Genomic DNA, 24,919 nt, shown 5'->3' with positions numbered 1-24,919 from the left:
CACTCAGATCTGTCTCCGGTGCAGAAGGAAAACAAACGCAGAGCAGATTATTTTCTTCCAGACACTTTAATGGTCTTCAGGTCAGAGAAGCCCTGCTGCTTCCCTTCCTCTGGCTGCAGTTCCAACCACTGGGGGTGCCATTTGTTGATTGAGTGAATTCTGTCTTTTTTTACAAGGACCGTGACGGCAACACCCAGGGAGCCAGACCACCAAGGTGAAGCGGTCGTTCCATGAGATTATTTCAAGACAAACCAGAGATTGAAACAATAACTCGGAAGTCAGAACAATTTCATCTTGTTTCTAGGAAAGATTTGGGCATTCGCTCAGATTATTTCAGGATAGGAGAGGTGGCGTCCCGGGATTAACGTCAGGTTGGAGGTAAATACGGAAAGACGGGGAATGTGTAATCTGAGGACGGGAATCAGGTGGAGGAAGGACGAAGGTGAAGACGGCAGATCCCTCAGGATTAGATTATAAAACGAGCGTGTGAATCTTTATGGAAAATGAAGACGAGAAGAAGATGATAACTCATAATCTGAGTTCAGAACAAACTTTCATTTTAGGAAATGTCAGAAGATTTCTCTTCTTTGAAGTTCAAACTTTGTCCTCAGAAAGAAAATTATAATTATTAGCATTGGATTTCTAATTGTGTCAATAGTTTTATTCCCGTGATCTTTCAACTTAATCCCACTTCTAATCCCCAGGCATCGCCTTGACAGCCTGTTTACTTTCACAGTGTCAGGATCAAGTGATGCTCTGTCGTACAGCCGTCGGTCGGTTCTCAGCGCTGAGGTTCTGCGACAAAGAGTGGTTTTAGAACAACCGTGTGTAATGAAAGTATAATAAAGGTGAAATAAATCAGCCGTCAAACTTGACAATTCGACTTTGTCTTTAGTTTTAGTTTTTCTCCTCAAGTTCTCTGAAGTTGATCAACTTTCAATAATTTACTCGGTTAGAATAAATAAAAGCCTAAGTTGATTATTGCTGATTAATTTCCAATCAATGAGACTTCTGGAGGCTGCTGATCTGAACGTTCTCGTCCTGGATACATCTTCGCTCCTCCCAGGGAGCTTTGGACGCGGCCAAAACGGTGGGTGCTGGACTTCCTCCTGACTCTTCCATCTCAAAACATGGTATTATAATCTGAGACATTTGGAAGAGGGTTCTGTTTGAGCCCTGGGTGTCCGTCCAAGAGAACCTGAGCTTCCCTGTGCCTCCTTCTCCTGGCTCCAGGTTCTACGTCAGAAGATCTCCTTCTAAAAGCAGCTGATTCTAAAGTTCTGTTTTTATGTTCAGGAGGTTCGAGTTACCTCCAGATCCAGGAACCTTCTAGAGCTTCTACACCTGCAGCTAAAGACAATCCAGATCCCTACACCGCCCTGATGGCCAGAACTAGAACCTGTTGTGACATCTTCTACTTCCTCCACCAGAAATCAGGCATGGCTTTCTCCTCCGAGGCCTGTGTAACCCCCATCACCTCTGTGACCTCCATCACCTCTGTAGCCTTCAGCACCTCTGTGACCTCGGTGACTTCGGTGACCTCCTCATGCATGGCAGGAGTTGAAGTGACCAGGCTTGCTCTTGTTGACGGGACTGAAAACAGAAAACAGAGGATTAATTCTTTGCCTCCGTGATTCACCTGCAGCTTCTGGAAGAACTACCTTTTGAACCAACCAATCAACACTGTCGCAAGCAACTTCGGGGGGGAACTACTTCTTGGACTAAACACAACCTTTGTTTGCAACATCTGGAAGAATGACCTAGTACCTTAAACTATACCCTCTCCTGCTGCCTCTGAGGGAACTACTTTTTGAATCAAACAGCACCCTTGTTAGTAGCTTACGGAGGAACTACCTTTCAGGCGAACTACACCCTCATCTGCAGCTTCTGGAGGAACTACTTTTTGGACCAAACTTTACCCTTACCTGCAGCTTCTGGAGAAGGTACCTATTGGTCAAACGAAACCCTCACCTACAGCTTCTGGAGGTGAGGGTACTACTACTTTTTGGACCAAACTACTGCCTCGCTTCCAGCATCTGGGGGAAGTACTTTTTGGACCCAACAGCACCGTAGTTGGTAGCTTCTGGAGAAACTGCCTATTTGGCCAAACTATACCCTCACCTGCAGATTTTGGAGGAAATATTTTGTGGACCGAACAGCATCCTCACTTACGGCACTGTGAATTTGGTCACGCTGAGCTAACATTTACCATAGACCATTATTCTTCATGCTAAGCTAACTATCATCGGGCATCCCGAAGTCGTACCTGGCAGGCAGGTGACGAGAGGCTCCTCCCACTGGCCCCCCGGTAGGCAGCTGATGACAGGGTTCAGCTTCTGCAGGAAGCCATCCTCGCAGTAGTAGCGCACCCTGGTGTTGGTTGGGTAGCGTGTGAGCGTCTTCCCGAACAGCTTGGCGTGGGGGACATGGGGCGGCTCGCCACAGGAAGCTGCGGAGAGGGAGGAGCCAAGGTCATGAGACTCCTGAGCTAGTTTTTGGGTGACGTATCTTCTGAGGCTTATCCATAGTTGATGGGGTGGTTGAACTCACACACGCCCTTCTTGCAGGTGTAGGACAGGTGGTAGTTGCAGGGCACGTCACTCCAGCGCCCGCCGTCATGCCAAACCATCACAGCGCAGTCCTCGCCCGACAAGAAGTAACTATCCGGCTGGCCGCGGTACCAGTTCTCATACAGCTGACGGGTGCCCGAGGGGAAAGACAGGCATCAGAGACAACAAGGAACCATCAATCAATCGATCAATCAATAATCAGGAATCAGTCGTGGTTCCCTGAGCAGACGGACCAGGGCATTCCCGTCGGACCAGCGGAAGTCTCCCTCGATGGTTCTGTCATTCAGGCCGATCCACTGGAACTCTCTGAACCGGTCTGGAAGGAGAACCCACTGTGTCAGAGTATGCCTGGGTAGGGGGTGGGGGCAAGAACATGGTAGACTAGAATGCCAGGAGACTAAAACAAGAGAAGATGGCAACAGGAGAAGACTAGAAAACAAGAGGAACACAAGAACTGGAAAATATGAGAACACCAGAACAAGAGAACAGTAGAATACTAGAACCAAAGAACGTAACAGAGAACACCAGAGAACAAGACTAGAAGGACACAAGAACACGGCAACAGGAGAACACCAGAACAGGAGCTGAAGACGACACTAGAATACTAGAACAGGAGAACACATGACCTCCCAGGAAGTTCAGAAGAAGTGTGGACAGTGGATTCAGCCGAGGACACACTCAGCATACCGTTGACGTAGGCCTGCTCCTCAGGGGTCATCACGGACACCAGGTGTCCGCCCTCCAGCCGGCAGTGCTGCTCCGCCGCCTCCCAGCTCTGACGCTGGCTGAGGTGACGGTAACAGAAGCCCTGGAACTTCTCCCAGCCAGGAGAGCAGGAGGCCAGGTCTACAGGGATATACAGACATAGAGAGGATAGATCTGTTTCAAAGGTTCAGAAAAAAAGGTTTCTTCAATTATCTTATATACAAATCATATTAAGGATTGATAGATGGATATCATATGCCAATAAAGTTGTATATAGATATGAAATAATATAACATTACAACCATGTGTTGCATATAAGTTAAAACAAATAGAGAATTTATATTTAAAGTTGTACATTCGACACTACACATCATGCGTTATGCATACATTGTATGTATTAAAGTTATATATAAAATGTATTAAGTTATATATGGACATTATGTATAAAGGTACAAACATATCTAATATATCAAAAATGTCATATATGAATGTGGTATATACAAGTATGATATATAAATAGATGTATCTATGAATATAATATGTAATAGAGTTACAAATTGATACTACATATAAACAGCTATATACAGCTGTTTTATAGATTTTAAGATGCATACACCTATTATATGTAAATAAATGCACATATAGATGTTATAGAGAGAGTTATATACAGATATTCTATTTAAAGGTAGCTATAGATGTTATGTATGAATAAAGTTATATACAGGTATTCTCTATAAATAAAAGGTATGTGTAGAGGTTATATAAAAAAGTTACATACAGATATGTGATATGAATGAAGGTATATACATATTACAGAGAGAAAGAGAGTTTTATAAAAATAGTTACAAGATATTCTGTATAAATAGAAGTGTATGTATAGATGTGATATGTAAACAGTTGCATATAGATATTCTATATAAAACAGGTATATATGGATGTTAGGTATAGGAAAGATTCTATACAGATTCTAAATAGTTGTATCCAGGTGTTCTAGGCGTCCCCACCTGTCCGGCAGGCGTCCCCTCCGTACCCCGGCAGGCACGCACACCTTGGCCGACCTCCCCCATCCTCCACACAGGTCCCACCGTTCTGACACGGGTTCTCCAGGCAGGAGTCTGGACACACACACACACACACACACACACACACACACACAAACACAGGTAAGTTACAGCTAGCATGTGCCCAGCAGGGGGAGCTCCAGGGCTGCAAGATGGACAGCCATCGGTCGAACCTCCAACCTGAAAAACTTCCTGCATGAAACATCACTTACCTGAAGCCTCTCCTTCATCAGGGGTAGCGTGAACGTTAGCGGCTGCCGCCATGACAACCACTTCCTCCCCAGCCTCGTCCCAGCTGGGGGTCCCGGTGGGGGCGGTGAGGTCTCCTCCCAGGTGCACCGTGAAGCTCGGCGAGGGCGGGTGCTCAGTGCTGCCGCCCCCCGGCCCGAAGCCCGACTGATGCCCTGCGCCAGGGGACGAGGAGAAGGTGTGAGCTATAAAGGTCAGACATCAGTCTGGAAAATGTTCTTTCAGCTGCTGCAGCTGAGGAGGAGGAGCCTTTAGCAGGAACTAGAATACGGCCCAGGAAAACACTACCATTATTTGGACTCTTCAGATCGAACCCAACAGAACTTCCTGATTTTGAATAAAAAGGAACCAGAGGAGGTTCTCACTCACCGTCCCATCTTCTGGCCTCTTCCTCCTCCGCCTCCTCCTCCTCCTCCTCATCCTCGGGGGCGGGGGGGTCAGCGCTTGACTCGGTGTTGGACCTGGACTCCTGCGGGGAGGAGGTGGGGGGTTCTGGTTCCCACCCCTGTGTGAGCGTCAGATGAGGGATCAGCGTGACCTTCACGTGGGACGGGTTGTCGGTTCCGTTTTCCGTATCCTCTGGACCTCTTCCAGACACGTCTCCTGAGCCATCCTCCTCCTCGCCACCACCTCGGGTCACCGCCGGTTCCCCACCCTCCAGGGAAGAGGCGTCGGTCCCTGGGACGAAAGTGAAGACCTCTGGGGAAATGGCCTCCAGGTCCACAACGGGCGGGGGGAGGGTGAGGAACGTGGACGGAGTCAGGAAGGTGTCAGCGCCATCCAGCAGGACAGGAACCTCCACACCTGAGGAGGTCAGGACCTCAGAGGATGGGAGTTCCGTGTGGTGTGAGGTTCCGCTGTGGTCTCCTGGTGTTCCCTCTCCGGAGGAGCTGGCCGATTCCTCAAGGCCAAGGACATCAGGTGTGACGGATGCTGTGGACGGATGCCCCGCTGTGGATGCGAAGAACATCTCTATGTTGGAAACACCTCCGTTTTTTCTTACAGCCTTCTATTTTCTCCATGGGAAAGATGGAGGCAAGGTTTTTCTGTGGATTTCCTGAAGAACCCTAGAGAACCGTCACCTGCTGCAGATGGCACTTACCGGTATTGGGTGAAGAGACAGCAGAGGTTTCCACGGTAACTGAGCTGTAAGTTATCGTGTGGTCGCCCCCCACGGGTGCAGGTTCCTCCCCAGAAGTTGTCCCCGTCACAGGTTCCCCAGCAGCACTGTGATCACACGATGGAGAACCATCGGCAGAAACATCTGGTTCCTCGGTCTGAGGGGAAGGAAGGGCCGTCGCTAATGTCCTGGCGACGTCGCCGATGCCGGAACCTTCCGACTGACGTGGAACTGGTTGGAAGGAACCGGTGTAGATCATCTGGGTTTCAAGCTGGAGGTCCAGATGGTGGTCTGGGTGGTTCTCGTGGTCTGAATCAGATGTTATATTCACCGGTGCAGTTCCCGTATTCTCCTGGTGATGTTCTGACGAAAAAGTTGGAGGGATGTGAGAGTCTTCATCATCTTTATCTTCCTCAGGTGCAGGGTGATGCGGGTCTTCATCATCCTTGTCTACCTCTGGTACAAGTTTATGGGAGTCTTTATGATCCTCATTGGCCTTGGATGCAGGGTCATAGGAGTCTTCATGGTCCTTGTCTTCCTCTAGTGCAGGTTGATGGGAGTCTTCCTCATCTTTATCCTCCTTGGGTGCAGCGTGATGAGAGTCTTCATCATCCTTGTCTTCATCTGGTGTGGAGTGAATGGAGTCTTCATTATCTTTGCTTTCCTTGGGTGAACCATGTTGAGAGTGTTCATCGTCCATGTCTTCCTCGGATGCGGGGCGATGAGAATCATCACTACCTTTCTCCTCCTTGGGCAAGAGGTGATTTGGGTCCCCAACTTTGTCTTCATCATCTTTGCTTTTGCTTGGTGGACCATGTTGAGATTCTTCATCTTCCTTGTCTTCCTTTTGAGCTACATGATGAGAGTCTTCATTATCCTTCCCTTCCTCGGGTGCTACACGATGAGAGTCTACATCATTCTTGTTTTCTTTGTGAGCAGGGTGAACGGAGTCTTCATCCTCCTTGTCTACCTCAAGTGCAGGGTGATGGGAGTCTTCATCATCTTTGCTTTCCAATGACACTACATGATGAGAGTCTTCATCATTTTTGTCTACCTCAGGTGCAGGGTGATCTGAGTCTTCAGCATCCTCGTCCATCTCAGGTACAGATTCATGAGGGTCTTCCTTATCTTTGCCTACCTCAGGTACAGGGTGATGGGAGTCTTCATGGTCTTTGCCTACGTCAGGTACGGGTTCATGAGGGTCTTCCTTATCTTTGCCTACCTCAGGTACAGGGTGATGGGAGTCTTCATGGTCTTTGCCTACGTCAGGTACGGGTTCATGAGGGTCTTCATGATCCTTGCCTACCTCAGGTGCAAGGTGAATGGAGTCTTCATCATCCGTGTCTTCCTCGGGTGCAGGGTGAATGGAGTCTTTTTTGTTTATGTCCTCCAGGGGCACAACTTGAGAGTCTTCATCATCCTTGTCTCCCTCGGGTGCTGGCCAATGGGAGTCTTTATCAGTGAGGTCTTGTTCCTGCTCAGGTTGACTGTGGTCACCCTTCTCTTCTTCAGAGAGTCTGTGGTCCACTGTGGACACGAGGCCCCAATAAGAAGACGAAGGTGTCGTGCTTAGCAGAATCTTGGGGTTGTCACCGCCGGTGACCACCACCCCATGGCCTCTGACCTCCTGACTATTGTCTTCGGTGATGAAGACTTCTTGGGGAGCCTCAGTGTTTGGCCCGCTGTTATCTGAACAGAAGAGAAGAGGGTGTTCTACAAGTTCTTGTTCCATTGAACTCAGTGGTTGATTCACACCTGGAGCCCATCTTGTAACTGTTCCACCAGAGATACATTTGCATGTTACATCATTTGTTTAGAACAAAGGCCAGTGTGGAACTTCATACCATCTGACACTTCTTTCAAGCACCTTCAAGAACTTTGAGGGAAGTCATTAAAACCTGTCCGGACTCTTCTATAAACGCATCCTTTGCTGCCAGAGGGCGTAGCAAATCACAGCTGACTCTGGCGCTGACATACCCATGGACAGTTTAGAGTCTCCAATGAACCTGTTGACACCTACCTGGCATCTACAGGAGGACCTGCAGACACCATGCAGGTCTAAAGTTCTCTGAAGTCTCAGATGGCCACTAAAAACTCTGAAGTACAAGTTCTCTGATGTCGGATGCTTCTGGAATACAAACCCCTCCCATCTCTGAAGCAGTAGACGTCGTGTCGGGTGTGCGCCTCGGGGAACCCTGTCTGGTTGCTGTGGCGATACACCGTCCTCACCCCGGGCTCCCCGCCCCCGCAGCGCTCCCTGGGGGTGACTATGGGGTAGCGCACGCTGCCGTCGGCCAGCCAGCCGGGGCTGCAGTGGTTCAGCCCGTCGTTCCAGGCGGCGTACAGCTGCGCCGTGGTGGCGAGCTCCGCCCCCTGGTTGGCGCAGTAGGCCTTGGCCTCCCAGAAGGTGAAGCGCTGGGGGGCGGAGCCGTGGAAGACCTCACCTGTCGGGCAGACGAGCAGTGACCAGGGTGAGACAGCAAACAATCTGTATCGCCCGAACTGAGATACTGGGAATCTGAGTGATCAATAATTATAAAAATGATAATCATGATGTATTTTAATTAAAGACACTCAAGGATACCCAACAGACATGCATATAAAAAGAGTACAATTCAGGCGGAAGTGATCAATTCAGGCTGAAGTGATCAATACAGGCTGAATTAATCAATAGAGTCTTAAAAATGCCCCATCAATCAACTGTACAAAGAGAAAAGCAAAGGTCCAATCAGGAGGCTGGGATTAAGTCCAGAAAGAGGAGGAATCAATGACTGGGATTATCAATGATAATAATGAGATTATCAATAATCCCAGATTAGCTGTGGGAACCGGGACACTCAATCAATATCTGATGATTGAAAACAATCAATGACTCTAAAGTCTTTGTCCCGGTTTGAATGTAGAACATCAGAGTGGGTGGTTCTGGAGGTTCTCTGGGTCCTGTGGGCTCCTCACCCTCCACATCCTCCACATAGCAGTAGACGTCGTAGAGCTCATCGGGCTCCAGCAGGCCGTAGCTCCTCACCCCCGGGTGGCCGTCCATGTCCCCGAAGCAGCCCCGCCGGGGCATCTGGATGGGGTACCTGCGCACAGTAATCAGATTACTCCCGCCGAAGGCTCGACGTGATTGGGTCTCACCCCAGCCCGGGTGTAGCAGCACTGCCTGGCCAAAGGAGGGCGGTAAAGCTCTGCCAGACATTGACAGTGTCTATCTAAAGCCTGTGTGTGTGTGTGCAGGTTTACATATCCGGAATATATACGGGATATATATAGATATATCTATATATCTATTTATCTATATATATGTAGTCTCTTGATCTATAGTCCGGACAAACACATACACAGATAAACAGGCTATATATACAGGGTAGATATATATATGTATGTGCATATACATTTATGTGAATATGTATATATTATATTATTATATTGTGTTATACATATATAACACATATATATGTATGTGTGTATATATATATACACATATATAAATTTATTTTCATATATATATGCGTACATACAGTAGCATTTTTAATCAGCGAAAAACCCGGGTAACGTTAAAATGTCTGTAATAATAGCTGTTGTTGGCCACAGCCACACCACATGAGCCTGCAATATATAACTAACTGTTCCTGCTTAATTCCAAGTTAAAAAAAAAACAGAATTCATTGCACCCCAAAATACACCCACATCATTCCAAGAAACCCCAAAATCACACATAAAACAAGCATCAACATAAAGCCCAACATTTGTGACTCACTATACTATACATACACACACATATGTAGATGTATATATCTATATGTATGTGTGTATAGGTCCCCCCCCCCTTGTCCCCCACCTGACTGAGCCATCAGAGAGCCAGCCGGCATCGCACTGCTCGTAGCCTCCATGGTAAGACGCCAGCAGCTGCTCCGGGGAGGAGATCTCTGCCCCAATGTCCCGGCATGCCGCCCGCGCCGCCACCAGGGAGAATGCATAGCGGCTTGAGGCGTCACGGTAATGGAACACCACCCCTTGAGCGCGCACACACACACACGCACACACACACACACAAAAAGTTCATTTCTTGCAGATTTTTAGACGTATTTCTCTTTTTTGAGGGAAATGTTCTGTAGAGCCTGGTGTCACCAACGCCCCTAATCACAAACAAATCAGCCTGCGAACAATCCATTTTGAATGGATCCTTGGAGCAGAAACACACACACAAACAAACCTTCTGCAGTGTACTGCGTGGTACTCCACATTGTTTACATCTTTCATAATTGTGTTCTCCTGTTATAAAGCTTTTTGTTTTTTTTTTTTCAATAAGTTAGCCTCATCATGGCTTCTAAAAAGGTTAAAAATGATAGTGCTGGTGGTTTGAAGAGGAAGTTCAGAATAACCATCCTTCTGAAGAAGTAAAGAATAGCTAAAGATAAGAGCAGTGTTGTTGTTACAGATCTCTCCAAGCACTACGACAAGGCTAAGTCAACCATCAGTGCGACGCTGAAAGACAAAAATGTGCTAAAGAAGGCTAATGTAGCTAAACGGGCGACTACATTGACAAAGAGAAGTGATCGTTAGTTTGGATGAGAGATAGAAAGCCAGCTGGAGGTAGCGTTAGCGTAAGCGTTACGTTTGCTGATTAAACAAAGGAAACACTGACAATTAGTGCTGAGAAAGAACACCAGAAAAAGAGGGATCGATGGAATTTCAATGAATTCAAATGGAAACTGGTTCGGTTCATCTAAGAACGAATTAAATGTGTGAGCCTGCCCATCCCATAATTCTATCATCATGGCAGCTCAGCTGACCTTTGACCTTGACTTGCACCACGTCGTCGGCGTCTTCCAGGCCCTGCTGCACCTCGCAGCGGTAGAAGCCGGTGTCATTCTGCCTCAGCCCGTCCAGCTGCAGTGTCAGGTCGGCCGGCGAGGCGGCGTAGCTCGGCAGCGAGGCCCGGCCCCTGTACGCCTCGCTCACCCTCACCCGGTCGCCGTGGGCGACCAGGATCTCCGTCTCCTGGCCGTGCGTCAGGAGGCTCCACTTGACGCGGGGGAGCGACAGGACGGCGCGGCGGCCATTGGTGGAGGGCGACGGCGGCGGATGGGCGAGCGACACCAGGCAGGGCAGGGTGAGCGAGCCGCCCAGACGGGCCCCCGAGGGGGGGCCGCCTGGGATGGTCACCTGCAGGAGGCCGGGGTCATCTGAGGGAAGAGCGTCGCGCACGTCAAGCCCCGCCCACAGACACGACCAGGTCGTTTGACCAACGGCGTAACCCGCGGGTTGATGACATCATCAGAACACGGACGACACGTGGGGGCGGGGCTTGTCTGGAGGTGGGGTCAGCTGTCAATCATCCAACAGCTCACCCTGATTCAGAAACTAGTTTAGGCTGTAGGATTGAGAATCTGGAAAACCCATCCAGGAGTACACGGAGAGAACCAAGAGCCTTCGCACAGTCAGTTGACCATCTGACACACACACACACACACACACACACACACACACACACACACACACACACACACACACACACACACACACACACACACACACACACACACACCTACATACTTCTTTTTCACCTCCACCTGCTGGAAAGTCTTTGAAAGGCCTTTTTCCCTCCTCCTTCAGCAGGTTATTAAAGAGCCACCCCGCTGGTCTCAGAGGTCAGAGGTCATGTGTGAATTAAAGCAAAGGATGTTTCCTGCTTATGATTGACAGGTGTGGTGGAGGCGAGCGCACCTGGGCTGTGGTGGGCGCCGGAGGCCGGCAGCAGGCCCAGCATACAGATGGCAGTGGCCAGAAGCTCCGGAAGGTTCCTGGTTTGCCTGCGGACGGAGAAGAACTGATGTCATCACCTGATGGCCGTCACGTGACCGCGGTCGACCAATGGCAGCAGCTCATGTGACCGAACCGCTGAACAACAGACCGGGGATGGACAATGAATCCAAAACAACCAGGACTAAGGTTGTGTGTGTGTGTATGTTTGTGTGTGTGTGTGTGTGTGTGTGTCCTCAGAGCTCCTGGCCCGTGGGAGCAGCAGTGTGTGAGCTGAATCCTGATTCCACAAAAACTCCCCAGCTGGTCGGCCTGGAGCCCAGCGTCAGCCAGCAGATTTATTGCCATGGCTGGAAGTATGTGTGTGTTTATCTGTGTGTGTGCTTACGTTAGCAGTATTTTCCTAATAAGGACCCCTCACTTCCCTTGGACTCTGAATTTCGATGCTAATGGCGGCACGAAGCTAATGCTTATGCTAGCAACAACTGGGATTAAATCCCAACTGGGACGTGGACAACCAGCGCCCCCTGCTGGTTGTGCGCGTGTAGTGACACTGACACCTGATCCCCACCCTCAGGTGTGTTGCACCGCATTCAGAGCCACTTCCTGTCTAATCCACTGATACTGACACCTCTAATCCCCGCAATCTGAGGGATAATCCCAATCTGGTTGAGAGCACTGCTCCGATCTGGCCTGCTGGCCCAGGTCCACACCTGCAGGGAGGAGAACCCGGCAAGGAGAACGTGAGGAACTCCACAGAGAACCCAGTCCAACCGCAATCCAGAACCAGGAACCGACCGGCTGAGAGGAAGACGTTCAGATTATGAGGGGATTCTAATCCATGTGCGGAGGAAGTTCTGGTTGAGCTCCAAAATAAAGCGACCGCATGCTGATTCTTAGAACGCAAGGAACCTGTTCCTCCAGGTCTGGAGATGTTCTGGTCCTTTGGGTTCTCCACCCAAGTTCCACGGCCCCCCTCCTTCCAGACGGACGCCCTCACCAGCTAAGAGAACATGGCCGCCGGCCAGGGGGGGGGGGGTTTCCCGGCGGAGAAACGGGTTCTGGGCAACATCACCAACACAAGGACAGGAGAACACTGGAGCAAGTGTCTGAATGACTTCACCTTCTGGGGGGCGAGGTGGGGGGGCTGCCGGGAAAGGTCGTTTGAGGATGAAGGGGGGGGGTGGACGGGAGGATGGGGTGTGGGGTGTGTGTGTGTGTGTGTGAGGGGGGGCGGGTTCTTGAAAGGACTGCAGCAGTTTTGTTTGTCTCATCCAGAGGGGGGAAACCCAGCAGAACATCAGTTTGAGAACATCATCCAGACTCCTAGGAGAACTTCTGAGGGCATCACTGCAAATCAGGAGATGGGACAAGGCTGTGTTGTTTTGTGTGTGTGTGTGTGTGTGTGTCGCTGTGATCTTCTGACCAGAGGTTTCGCACAAAGGACAGCCAGCCAATCAGGAAGCAGCTCAGACCAACGACCTTCACAGCGTCATCTCTCCACACACACACACACACACACACACAAACACACACACACACACACCTGCTGTTGGGGTTTGGCTACATGAGCATTTTCATCCACCTGGTGGGACCTGATCAGCATGGACAGCCTGGGTTCACGCCCTCCATGCCCATGGGCGTCAGACTCAGCCTGATAGTATCAACACACACACACACACACACACACACACCATCCCGCTCCTCCATCACTCCAGCCCGTCCCACATCACGCCACCACCAATGACTCAGCTAACCGTCGTCGGGGGCAACGCCAACCTCCCTGACACACACAGGCCGACAGGAAGCGGCTGAGTAGTGCGTGTGTGTGTGTGTGTGTGTGTGTGTGTGTCGGGGGGTCTGAGAGAACAAGGCAGCAGAAAGAAGACCCGGCAGGGAGCAGGGCTCCTCTGAGGCTCTGCTGTCTGGACCACTGCCTCCAAAGGGGGGGGGGGGGGTTGACACTGTGTGCGTGTGTGTGGGGGGGGGGGGGGGTGAAGGTGAGGTCACGTGATGACGAGAAATCTGGGAAACTTCTAAAAGTCTTCTCATGGACCCATTCTATGATCCCTGACCTCCATGGGGACAGGAGATCAGGTGAGGACCCTCAAACACTTTCCTCTTCTGCCAAAAGCCCCAGGTGACCACCAGGGGGTCCAGTCATACTCATTTGAGGAACATGGGAAGAACACGGTAGAACCGGAGAACTTTCATATGATTACTGCTTCACTGATCTGATCCCTCCATCCAGGGTCTTCAGTCACCTCTAAGCGTGATAGGAAGGAGAACCTGGAGGGATCAAGGTAGGGGAACCTGAGGAGAACCTGAGGAGAACCCACGGAGAGAACCTCTGACGACACACTCACTGTTCACTCCTCCACATTTTCTGATCGCCGTGGCGACAAAGACATGTCCTAAGACCAAGCCTGGTTCTGAGCTGGTTTTTGGATGAAACCCGCGCAGATCCTACTTCTACCTACAAGTACTGCGGTACTCAGACCGGAGCAAGTACTTCCTCCTGCTTTCCTGTTATTAAATGTTAATTGGATATAACCTCCTACCTCTCCCAATTTTATTTTAAAGGCTCAATATGTAATAATACAGCAAAGGTGAAGACACAAATACTTCAGTATTTTTATCCTTTGAAAAGCACATGAAGTACTCTTATTTTTGCTGTGAATGTTGTCTGATTTATTAATATTAATTAGGACTGTGTGAAATAGTCTCACTGGTTCTAATCTCGTTGTTTTATACTAAATACTGAATCTTACTTTAAATGTTTAAATGCCATTGTATAGAAAGTATTTTATACTGTACTTGCAGTATTATATCAACGTGTATCAATTATATCCAAAAGGAAAGTGTAAGTACTTCAACCCATCATAAGTAAATAAACAGCTCCTGTGGTTCAAGTATTGTAAAAGGTTTTACGATGAAAAGTACTTCAAACTGCAGAAACATGGATAGAAGTGATACATACAAATAATTGTAATAATTGTTATAATCATTCATGAATAATGATTATTATTTGAATCTTTCATCCAGGTGTTTGCATCAAGGTGACGTTTCATGTGTTCATTTACTTATCCATTACCAATTCCTAAGTACCACAATATTTATAATATCATAACATTTCACAACACTGAAATATCTATTACAGCATGATATAATAACTAATTTCGTAATACCATATGTGTAACATCTGTTATCAATTATTATTTATAATACCATGATATTAATACTGTAATGTTTCTAAGACTGTAATATTAATAATGCTGATATTTTTTAGATAATGATACCGTTCTATTATATGACTGTAATATTTATAATACTTTAGGCTGCCGATATTTTTTTTAGACTATTCATAATACTGTTAGAATGCTGCAATATTGATAATACTGATATATTTGATAATAATTACAATACCGTTATTGTATAACGATATTAATATATATTAATTACATTAATATATAATATAATTATAATAATGTAATATCTACACGACTAATATTAATCATGCTGATATTTTCTGTATGATTTAGAATATCGTACATTATATTTCCACAATATTAACAATACTTTGATTTTTAAAATGCTTAACTTGAAACTAATTATTATACCGCCATATTACATTACCCCCATATATTTACAATACTGTAATATTTATAATGCTGATATTTTTTGTACCAATACCGTTATAATATATTGCAGCAATATCTATAATAACTGATACTTTTTGAAATATTTTCATAATACCGTTATATCATAAAACGTAACATTTATAATTCAGAAGCATTTTAACGCTGGTATTTTTAATCCTATTTTTAATACCGTAACATTACCGTAATATTTAGAATAATGTATATTTTTTATGCTGATAACTTCCAAAGTTTTTGCGTAATATTGTTAATATTACGCAGGTTCCGTTAAGCGCAGGTGTGTTTCCGGTTTGATAAATTAACGCCGTTCGATAAATAACCCGAACCGTTGGATTCGGTCCGGTAATCGATCACCCACCTCATGGTGGTCCGGTGTGCGTGATCGCTGTGCGGGGCGCCGGGTCGGGCGCGTGCGGCGGTGCGTGTCCGTCCGGCGTGTTGCGGGGGAGCGCGAGAGAGCGTGAGGAGGAAGAAGAAGAAGAAGAAGGTGGAAGGAGAGGAGAAGGTGCGACCGCTCCGGAGGGAGGTGAAGAGAGCGGAGCCTGAGGACCGGCTCAGTTAAAGGAGAGCCCCCTCCTCTTTTTCTTCCTCCTCCTCTTTTCTTCCTCCTCCTCCTCCTCTTCTTCTTCTTCTTCCTGCTGCTCTTCAACTTCACTCCTGCAGCCGGTTTGCTGTCCAAGAGTCACCTGACCTCTCTGGAGTCCCATCAATACTGATGGATGTTAATCGATATCTATCAAAACCGATCGGAGCGAGCGAAAGGCCTGATCGATGAGACCTGGTGGCAGTTATTGATCGGGCGTGGACCCTCCCGCCATATTCCCGGCACATGGAGGCTCCTCCACAGGTGAGACCCTGGAGGTCATCTTGAGCTTCTGCAGCGTGCTCGCTGTGCGTTCATGGTACTTTTGACGACAACCTGGCTGATGGAACACTTCTGCTTTCCACGTCGGCCGAGGACGTCCATGTTGGACTCAGAGGTCCTCCTCTCCCCCAGAGGTCTTCTTCTCCCTCAGAGGTCTTCTTCTCCCTCAGAGGTCCTCCTCTTTCTGTGCTTCTGCTCCACCTGGGCCTTCACTCCAACTGTGAAGCTGCTCTGAAACCTCCAGGTGACACACACACACACACACACACACACTTCATCTACAATTTGCAAAATGGACAGATTCCTGATGCTAATAAAAAACGCATTATGCTCACAAACAGTGTGTGTGTGTGGGTGTGTGGTGGTGGGGTAATCTGCATAGTCCTCCCAATAACTTGACCCCGTGTGTGTGTGTGTGTGGTGAGGGTAAAACCCTTGAAATCCATTTTGTATTGCATAATCCCTCTGCTCTTTCAAGTTCTCGCCGGCAGCAGGAGAACCTGGAATCCTCTTACCTGGAGAACCCTGGAGAGCATCAGAGAACGGGCGGAAAATTCTACACCATCAATCAACTTTCATGACATGTGTGTGAAAAGCCTCTCTGTGCTCACAGCTCAGCTTCTCACCCACCTGAGCTCATTAAGCCACACGCACGCACGTGCACGTGCATGTGGGGATTAGGAGAGCCGGGGGTCATGCGGGCGGCACAGAGGATTACATCACGGGGTCCGACAACGTCCAGCAGGGGGCGACTCAGAGGGGCAGAACTTCTGAGGGCTCTTCTCTGGAAGGTGAGGAACACCCAGAAGCTCTCAGCTAACACTGGAGAGAAAACCTCAGCTACTGGAACATCAGCGACCAGCGCCTCAGCCACTAGAACCTCAGCAGCAAGAGCATCAACAAGTAGAACCTCAGCCAGAGTTGAGTTAAAGCGATGAGCTTAAGCTCTGACCTCCTTTTCCTCAGCAGGACGGAGTGGTATTTGGTCACCACCCCAGCATGTTTCACCTGCACTTCACCTCCACTGCCACTGTGGTGACCCAAACTACACCTGTACTGCACCTGTACTTCACCTACACTGAACCTGCATCGTGGTATCTCCTGGACCCCATTCAGGACTTGGACCTCCACTCTCTGTGGAACCTTCTGCCTGACTCCCACGAGAGCAGCGGCTTCTAAAGCACTTGGGATCCCGTGCTAGAACCTCAGCACCTCTTGATGGAGAACAACAAACTGTACTCTTCCTTCTTTTATTGGACGTGAAAGGTTTAAGCCTGGAGCTGGACACCGCGGAACCAGATTATAATCCAGACAGAACCAGACAGGTCCCTCTGACCTGCAGACAGCGGTATGGTCCATCTTCACAGATCAGTACAAAAGCATTTAAAAATTAACCCAAATTGAAAACCCGGAGATTAAAAACCCCAAATTCCAAACACAGATTAGCAGGTGAACGCCAGTCTGAGCCCAGCGGCTGATTTTACATGATCCAGACCTAGAAGGCACGTCTTCTCCTCTGCCATCCTGGTTCCCCCGGGGTTCTCCTTGTGTTCCCCTTGGGGAACGGACCGCAGGCACGGGGAGGGGGCCCATGTGGCGCCTCCTGGAGGTCAATCCTGAGGGAGGAGTTTCATCAGCCAGTGGATCAGGAAGCTCAGGTTTCGTGGCGTTGCCTCCTGGCAGGTGAAGGCTCCCATTGGGCGGAGTCCAAAGCACACCCGCCACTTCGGTGGGATTTCTGTGCGGCGCGGCTTTAGCGAGAGCTGCTCTTGGAGGCCAGGTGGCGCTCCCACTCGTCCTCCACCACCTTGTAGAGCTCCATGCAGGCCTTGGCGTCCTCCACCGACGAGTGGCCCTTCCTCCCCGTCTGAGGAGCAGAGGAAGGTCAGGAGGAAACACTATGTAGATGACATCCGTGAAGACGGTGTCTCCTGCGCATTCCTAGCCGCGAAATGCTGCGGCTTTCGGGACAAGATGGCGAGCGCGCTCACCTGGATGTCCCGGTTGAAGATGGCCTTGGTGAGCCTCTTCAGAGAGGCGCACTCCCGCGGGGCAAAGCCGGCCTTCTGGTTCAGCAGCGGGATGTGGGACGTGTCCCGGGTCAGGGAGGGGGGGTGGCAGTACCCCAGCACCCGGAAGTCGTTGTGGACGGCGTGGCCAATCACAACCTTCCCCTGTAGCAGCCGCAGGACCTGATATACACACACACACACACACACACACACCGCTAAGATGACGTAACCAGGACAGATGGCTGTCTCCCTCTTTAAGGGAATTTTAAGGATATTTTAGTCCACTTTGTCACTTTAATTTTTTTCCATGATCACTGTTTCTTTTAAATGTGTATTTTGTGTATATGGATATGTCTGTATGGTATCCTTGAGTGTTGGGTAAGTCGGCTTAAATAATTATTTTTGTTATTTTTTTATGAATTCAAGTGTATTTCAAGAGGAACTTTAATTGTTAATTGAAGGGTAATCCAGGGAGAATTTACAGGTATTTTAAGGAGAAATTGACTGTAATAATTGATTCAAGAGCATTTTAAAGACATTTGAAAGGATAATTTGAGGGCATTAAAATACAATTTTTAGGATAATTGATGGGTGTTTGAGGGATAATGTAAGAATGGTTTATGAGAAGTCTCTTATAATTTAAGGACAACCTGAGGGTACTTTAAGGATAACTTGAGGATATTTAAGTGATAGTCTATGGCTATTTCAAAGTTAATTTAAGTGCATTTCAGTCTAATTTCAAGGGTGTCGAAAGGCTAATTAAGGGCTATTTTCAGAATAATTACAGGTTAGTCCTTCTCATTTCAAGGTGCTCCTGCTGAGCTCTGTGGGTTTTCTCATCAGGGGATTTCTGGAGCGGCTGTCCTTAGAGGGATCGTCTCCAGGCTTTCCAGGAGTGGACTTCTTGCTGATCTAAGGTACTGCAGGTCATTTCAGCAAAGAGGGGCTCCAGAGCAGGTCCTCACCTCCTTCTTGGCCTGGGGGAAGGGCGTGGCCTTCACCAGGTCCCGGGGCCTGATGCCGCTCCAGCGGGTCCTGTAGTCAGTGACGGGGTCGGGGGGCCGAACAAACTTGTCGTAGACCACGTCGCCGTCGTAGGACACGATGCTGCAGCGGGCCAGCTGGCTCACACTGCCTTTGGGCCCCGTGCCCACCATCTCACAGTCCATGGCCAGGAAGCGTGTGGGGTTCAGCGTGGCGCTGGGGCCAGCGGGGTGCGCCACAGAGGGCCGGGAGCTGGGGCCGGCAGGGGGCACTGTGGAGGGCCGGGAGCCGGAGCCAGTGGGGGCCCCGGAGCCGGGGCCGACAAAGGGTGAGCCAGGGCTCGCCTTTGGTTTGGGATGGTGGGTGGAAACCGGGAGTGAGGAGGTGCTAGACAAGGGACGTGAAGGATGACTGACAGCTCTGTTCTCCCGGGGGGCCCGGGGCCCCGGCCCCCCCTGTCTCTTCTTCAGGAGTCGCATCTTTCTCAAGAAGCCCTTCCTCTTCTTGCTGATGTTTTTCTCCCCCCCTGGTCTGGGCCCCGCCTCCTCCGACGTGCTGATGTTAATGGTCAGATCCTCCATTGTTCCTCGGGTGGGTTCCAGGCGTCTTCTCGCTCTGATGTTCACCACCGCGTCACCATGGAGCCTCACACACAAAGCGCCGAACGGCCACTAGCTCCAGCATGACTTCAGCTGGACTGAATTATGGTTCTCCAGGTGATATTCAGGCAAAGATCATCAATATTCCAACACCGATGTTCATCTCAATAGGGCCAGAACTGCAGGAGTCGGGGGTGACACCTTCTTTCCAGGAGCTCACAGGAAATTTCGATCACTGCGTAGAAACAAACCTCACATTACAAACATGTCTGCATGCACACAGTCATTTCTACTGACAAGAGCAGCTGGAATCTTCAAGAAAACAAGGAAATTAAAACCTTCACTAACTGAAAAGATCAGAGTCCCCAAAGCAACTTGTCATGGTGATGAGTTTCCTTCCTGCTTAACTGAATGTTCTACTATCAAGTGCTAACATGAAGGCGATTTACAACAGAAAGTGAAACAAGTGAAACAACTTGGAACAACAAAATAATGTAATAGTAATTAAACTGAGTAGAATGTGTGGAGCCTCCTCCTATTTTGCTCTTATGAGAAGAATAAGAATAAGAACAACTTTATTTTCCTGAAGGAAACTGTTATATCAAGACTGTCAACGCAAATGAATGATTCATAATATCCATAAAAAAATAATTTTAGCAACATTGTTAAATGGAGGCATGTGATTGGTTGTGGGATAGATGGGGGCAAGCGATTGGCTTAGACCCCGAAGGGCGCAACAGAGAAGAAAAGAAGATAGCGACTCAGTATTATGTTTCTTTTTAATGTTTAAAGTTAGTCTCCCTTATATGACAAACTCTACTTGACGTTTTCATTATGAATCCATAAAAGTTTTGCACTTAGCGGACAATAGTTTCAGGACAAGCCCGAAAGTTCTTTAAAGTCAACGTTGGTTCATCTGCTGATAAAAGTGGACTTAGCATGCTTGCTAACGTATGTTTATAAGGTTAGCTTGCGAATGCTAGCCGAAGGGCTGCTCCTGCTGCTTCAGGCTAACGGGCGTCTTTCCGTGACCGTTTGTTCCCGAAAAAAAAACGGCCACTCCATTACCGGCAACACGGACAGCCTGGAACGGTGAGACTTCCATAGTTGAACCGGCCGAAAAGACGTCGGTGTGACGCAAAACTTACCTGGTTCGCATGTGGAGCTGCTCCTACACGGACTCCCGCACGGCTAAGTTTCACATCCGGGTTTGTGACGCCTTCAAGTGCACGGAAAAAAACGGACACCCGCCGCCGGAACTTTGCGCGTTGTCTAGTTCGTTTCCACACACTGGCTTCGACATCAGGACAGGAACAACAATCACGAAATGTCAAAATATGAATAGATTAAACGAGTAGACCATATTTACATGTGTGTTTTGTAAGAATGCAGCAAGATGAAGAAATAGTGTGGATGCACGACGTGCAATCGAAATCATTTTAAGAAATCTACGATGGAAAGACGGGGAAGTTGCCATAGACACAGCAAGCATTCAGAGTAATTACAAATTATCGGTGAAACAATAAATATAACCGCTCCATCCCCACGCTATTCCGTAACCTCTGGGGAATGTTAAATTTACGGGACGCATTTGAACGCCTCACCTCCAGAGGGGTAAACTTATCATTAGCACAGTTAGCACAGCGGCTCGTCGCCGGTCACATGGAGACGCTCCTGCGGGGATAAACCGTGACCATCCCCGGGTGATGCCGGTGGCCCCCCCGGTGGCCCCCAGGTCCCTTCGGAACAGCTGGGCTGCAGGCTGATGGCGGCGGAGCTGGCGGGGCGGCTGACGGAGCTGCTTTCCCTGCACAGACACCTCACCGACCCCTACATCATCGTCAGTACACACCGGTCGATACCCAATAATCACTCAGCCCCCTCCCTTTTTGTTTCACCTTTAATGACTAGACAAAGATGAGCTGGAGAATCTTTGCATTTCTTTAATTTTCTGTCCTCAACTTACATCGCCCCCGTTTCCATGAGATCCTGAGATCTGTTGTCTGTCACGTATCGATCATTTTCCGCGGATCGTCTGAGATCTCACATCCATGTGTGTCTTACCGCCTCTCCTGGTGCGTTCAATGACCCTGGTTAAAATCAGTGAGGTGGAAAAGAGTGATCGTATAAACAGAAACTGAACTTTCTCAGCTGCATAGGAGGCTTTTCACAATAAGAGCCTGTTTGTGCTGCAGGAGTTCTTCACCGAGGACCTGTGGCGGACGCTGCCCCCCTCCTGGCAGCAGGCGCTGCTCCATCTGTCGTACCCGCAGGTCGCTGACCTTCTGCTGGATGCGTCGGCGGGTGACAGGAGGTACCGCTCCGCTGTGGACGGACAAAGATCTATAGAGACCTTATTGATCAGCAATCGCGTCCTGTAAACTTAACGCCTCCCGGTTGTTCCCTGTTCTTGCAGATATCCGTCTGTGTGGCCGCTGTCCCTGCTGGCGTTTCGCGACGCCGCTCACGCCCTGGCATTCCCCAGGACGTGGCGTCAGGACAGTGATGGCGGCGCCAGGCCGGAGGAGTTCCTAGAGAACCAGAACCAGAGCTCGCTGCTCGGCCATGTCTTCCGGAAGCACGTGAAGCCAAAGAAGCAGCACGAGATCCGCGCCTTGGGCACAGTAGGTGGCGGCGCCGTGCCACGCCATGGTGCTTGTCGCCCGGGCGATAACACTCCTGTGTCTGATCCTCAGCTGGTGGAACGGCTATGCAGCCAGACCTGCTGCAGGCGGGTGGTGGATGTGGGGTCCGGACAGGTGAGCCTCCAGCCAGGTCCCACTGGGGAGCCGAAGGAACGCCACGTCTCACTCACGTGTTTTACGTTATCCAGAACATTGAGACGTTCCGTTGGTTTGACTCTGAGTAAAAAGTAGTATGTCTAAATACTTCACTACTCTCCCCAGGGTCACCTGACCCGCTTCCTGTCCTTTGGCCTCGGACTCTCGGTTACTGCAATCGAGGCGGATCCCAAGCTGGTTGCCACGGCGTCCAAGTTTGACAGGGAGCTGCTGTGGGCCCTGGAGAAGGAGGGCCAGAGGAAGGTGGGTGTGTCCTCCGAGCAGGAAGTGTCTTTGTGGGCGGTACTCCTGTCCTTGCCATCAAAACACCTTTTCCTGTCCCCTCCAGGGCTCGCCGTCGGCGCCACCCCCGCCCACTCCCCGCCATGTGGAAGGCTGGGTCGACCCCAAAGCATCGTGGGAGGCTTTCGTGCAGCAGCTGGAGCCTTCAGACTCACAGGAAGTGACATCGCAGCGCGCGCCCGCCGGAGAGGGCGGCTTTGTCCTGACGGGCCTCCACGCCTGTGGTGACCTTAGCGCCACGCTGCTTCGCCTCTACGTGCACTGCCCTCACGTGCGCGCCATCACTTCGGTCGCGTGCTGCTACATGAAGATCAGCACCCGGGAAGAGCCGTCCCCCCCCGGGGTGCTGGAGCCCTTCCATGTGGAGGCAGAGGCGCTGGGCCCAGGGGTGCCCCGCGCTTCTTTTGGGTACCCCATGAGCTCGCAGGTGCGGGCGCTGCCGGGGCACCAGCTGTCTTACAAGGCGCGGGAGGCGGCGTGTCACGCCCTGGAGGATTACATTGCCAGGCTGCGCGGTGGCAGCGCACTGCTGCGCACACACTGTTACCGCGCCGCCCTGGAGAGCTTCGTCCGGGACGTCAGGCCCGACCTGCGTCGCGCAGCCATCCAGACCGTCAAGAAGGCCCACCTGCTGTCCTTCACAGAGTCAGTGTCTCCGCCAAGGGGCTACATGCAGAACTGCATGTTCACCCAGCATCAGAAGTGATAACACACTTTACTTTACCTTTCTTTAAACCCAAAGGCATTTTTCGATAGAGAACAGTGAACAAAAACAATGTGCAGATCAAGCAGTAATGCATAAAATATTTGGAAGCCTCTATCATTTTTGGAGTTAGTTTAGTTCAGTTTTTGTGCTAATTCTAACTGACATTTAAATGGTATGGCCTTACTTATTTTCTGCTAATTTAAATTTTTTTAAATCACTAGTTTTTTCTTTGACATTTTCAGGTTACATCTTTGAAAACAATTGAAGTATTTTCCTCCCTTCTTTTAATTTCTAGGAAAATGTCCTGCATATTCCTGCCTTATTGTTTAAAGATCATTTTTGAGTATTTTTATCTTAAGTCAAAGAAAATGTGAAGCCATTGCGCAATTAAAATTAGAAAAAGATGAAGGCACGGGAGAAAATGATTTTTTTGGGGGGGAGGGGTGATTTTTAGCTTGTAAGTTACAATTCAGTTTCTAGAAACAAACCCATAATCATCCCAGAATGAGTGCAGTAATATGGGGGGTTCCTTAAAGTTGACCTCTGACCCCCCCGCTGCTGCAGGTACGCCCGGCTGGGCCTGGCCCGGGTGGGGTTGCCCCCCGACCTGCCCCTGGACCCTCGGCGGGTAGAGGCCATGCTGGGGCAGCAGGCCCAGGTGGTGGTGTTCTTCAGCCTGGCTCTGCTGCTGGCCCCGGCCGTGGAGACCCTGGTGCTGCTGGACAGGATGATGTACCTGCAGGAGAATGGTGAGGCTGCACCCCCTGCGCCCCCCCACGCCCCCACGCTCCGTCTGACGCCTCATGTCTCCGCAGGCCTGGATAGCCGGCTGATTCCTCTCTTCAACCCAAACTTCTCACCAAGGAACCTGGTGCTGGTTTCAGTCAAAAGCCCCGGACAGGAAGTTCTGCCCTCACTTCCTGCCAGGGAGAAACCCTCTTAAAGACGTCGATGTTTTATCCTATTTTTCAAAATAAAAGGCAGATTCTATTTTCCACCGTGTCTCAAAGTCGGTTTTCTAATGAATGTTTTCTTTTTCTTGCTGATCTTCAGTAGAGGTCCTCGTTTTTCCTTCAGAGGATGTCCAGAAACGGCCAGAATATCTCCCGAATTTTCAAGATTGTCTCCTGAAACCTACAGGTTTTCTCCTGAATTCTCCAGATTGTCTCCAGAAAACATTCAAACTATCTCCTGAATTCTCCAGGTTGTAGTACAACAAAAACAAAATCCCCAAACATCTAAAGAAAACATGGGAACTTTGTTGCCACGGAAACATATTCTCCACAGCAACAGAGCTTTGAAATACAAGCATACAGGAAGTGCTCATGGAAGGTATGTGTGGTTCTTCGCCCAACCTTCTCTCCATACTTGCATCTCTGACCTTGCTCCCCAAGATGAGAGAGGTCATCTGGCTCTCTGGAGGGGGCGGAGCCACCTGTCAAGTTTTGATTGTTGCCATGGAGACTGAGGGCCAAGCCCGTTTCTGCTCATGAAACCTGGAGTGGCCCGCCTCCGTTAACCCACACTTCCTGTTTGCTGG

The 24,919-nt window shown here is 49.4% G+C and overlaps 3 protein-coding genes across 3 annotated transcripts; 1 reads left to right on the top strand and 2 right to left on the bottom strand.

The window, feature by feature from the left end:
* Positions 1-50: 50 nt before the first annotated feature.
* bcan (brevican) lies at positions 51-15,662 on the bottom strand. Its single transcript, XM_086153878.1, has 15 exons — positions 15,489-15,662; positions 11,436-11,521; positions 10,502-10,894; positions 9,547-9,721; positions 8,661-8,788; positions 7,847-8,149; positions 5,688-7,394; positions 4,955-5,536; positions 4,549-4,740; positions 4,280-4,390; positions 3,258-3,416; positions 2,804-2,886; positions 2,551-2,695; positions 2,267-2,449; positions 51-1,593 (listed from the first exon to the last, which is right to left on the bottom strand). Exons 1-15 carry the CDS (start codon positions 15,491-15,493, stop codon positions 1,415-1,417), a joined length of 4,431 nt encoding a protein of 1,476 aa, XP_086010004.1. The 5' UTR covers positions 15,494-15,662; the 3' UTR covers positions 51-1,414.
* Positions 15,663-17,236: 1,574 nt separating this feature from the next.
* isg20l2 (interferon stimulated exonuclease gene 20-like 2) lies at positions 17,237-20,869 on the bottom strand. The gene is made up of 4 exons (XM_086153880.1): positions 20,739-20,869; positions 18,973-19,825; positions 17,987-18,187; positions 17,237-17,862 (listed from the first exon to the last, which is right to left on the bottom strand). Exons 2-4 carry the CDS (start codon positions 19,570-19,572, stop codon positions 17,749-17,751), a joined length of 915 nt encoding a protein of 304 aa, XP_086010006.1. The 5' UTR covers positions 19,573-19,825; positions 20,739-20,869; the 3' UTR covers positions 17,237-17,748.
* A 356-nt stretch (positions 20,870-21,225) lies between these two features.
* On the top strand, positions 21,226-24,374 carry mettl25b (methyltransferase like 25B). The gene is made up of 8 exons (XM_086153879.1): positions 21,226-21,430; positions 21,786-21,904; positions 22,007-22,214; positions 22,287-22,349; positions 22,497-22,634; positions 22,720-23,318; positions 23,944-24,128; positions 24,195-24,374. The coding sequence occupies exons 1-8, from the start codon at positions 21,356-21,358 to the stop codon at positions 24,320-24,322; spliced, it is 1,515 nt and encodes a 504-aa protein (XP_086010005.1). The 5' UTR covers positions 21,226-21,355; the 3' UTR covers positions 24,323-24,374.
* Positions 24,375-24,919: the final 545 nt, after the last annotated feature.

The sequence above is a fragment of the Fistularia commersonii genome, chromosome 10, assembly GCF_037954325.1.
Source record: "Fistularia commersonii isolate RoL2024-O1a breed Wild chromosome 10, RoL_Fcom_v1.0, whole genome shotgun sequence".
Lineage (NCBI taxonomy): Eukaryota > Metazoa > Chordata > Actinopteri > Syngnathiformes > Fistulariidae > Fistularia > Fistularia commersonii.
The sequence above is the reverse complement of the archived record's forward strand: the minus strand, read 5'-3'. Positions and strand labels throughout refer to the sequence as shown.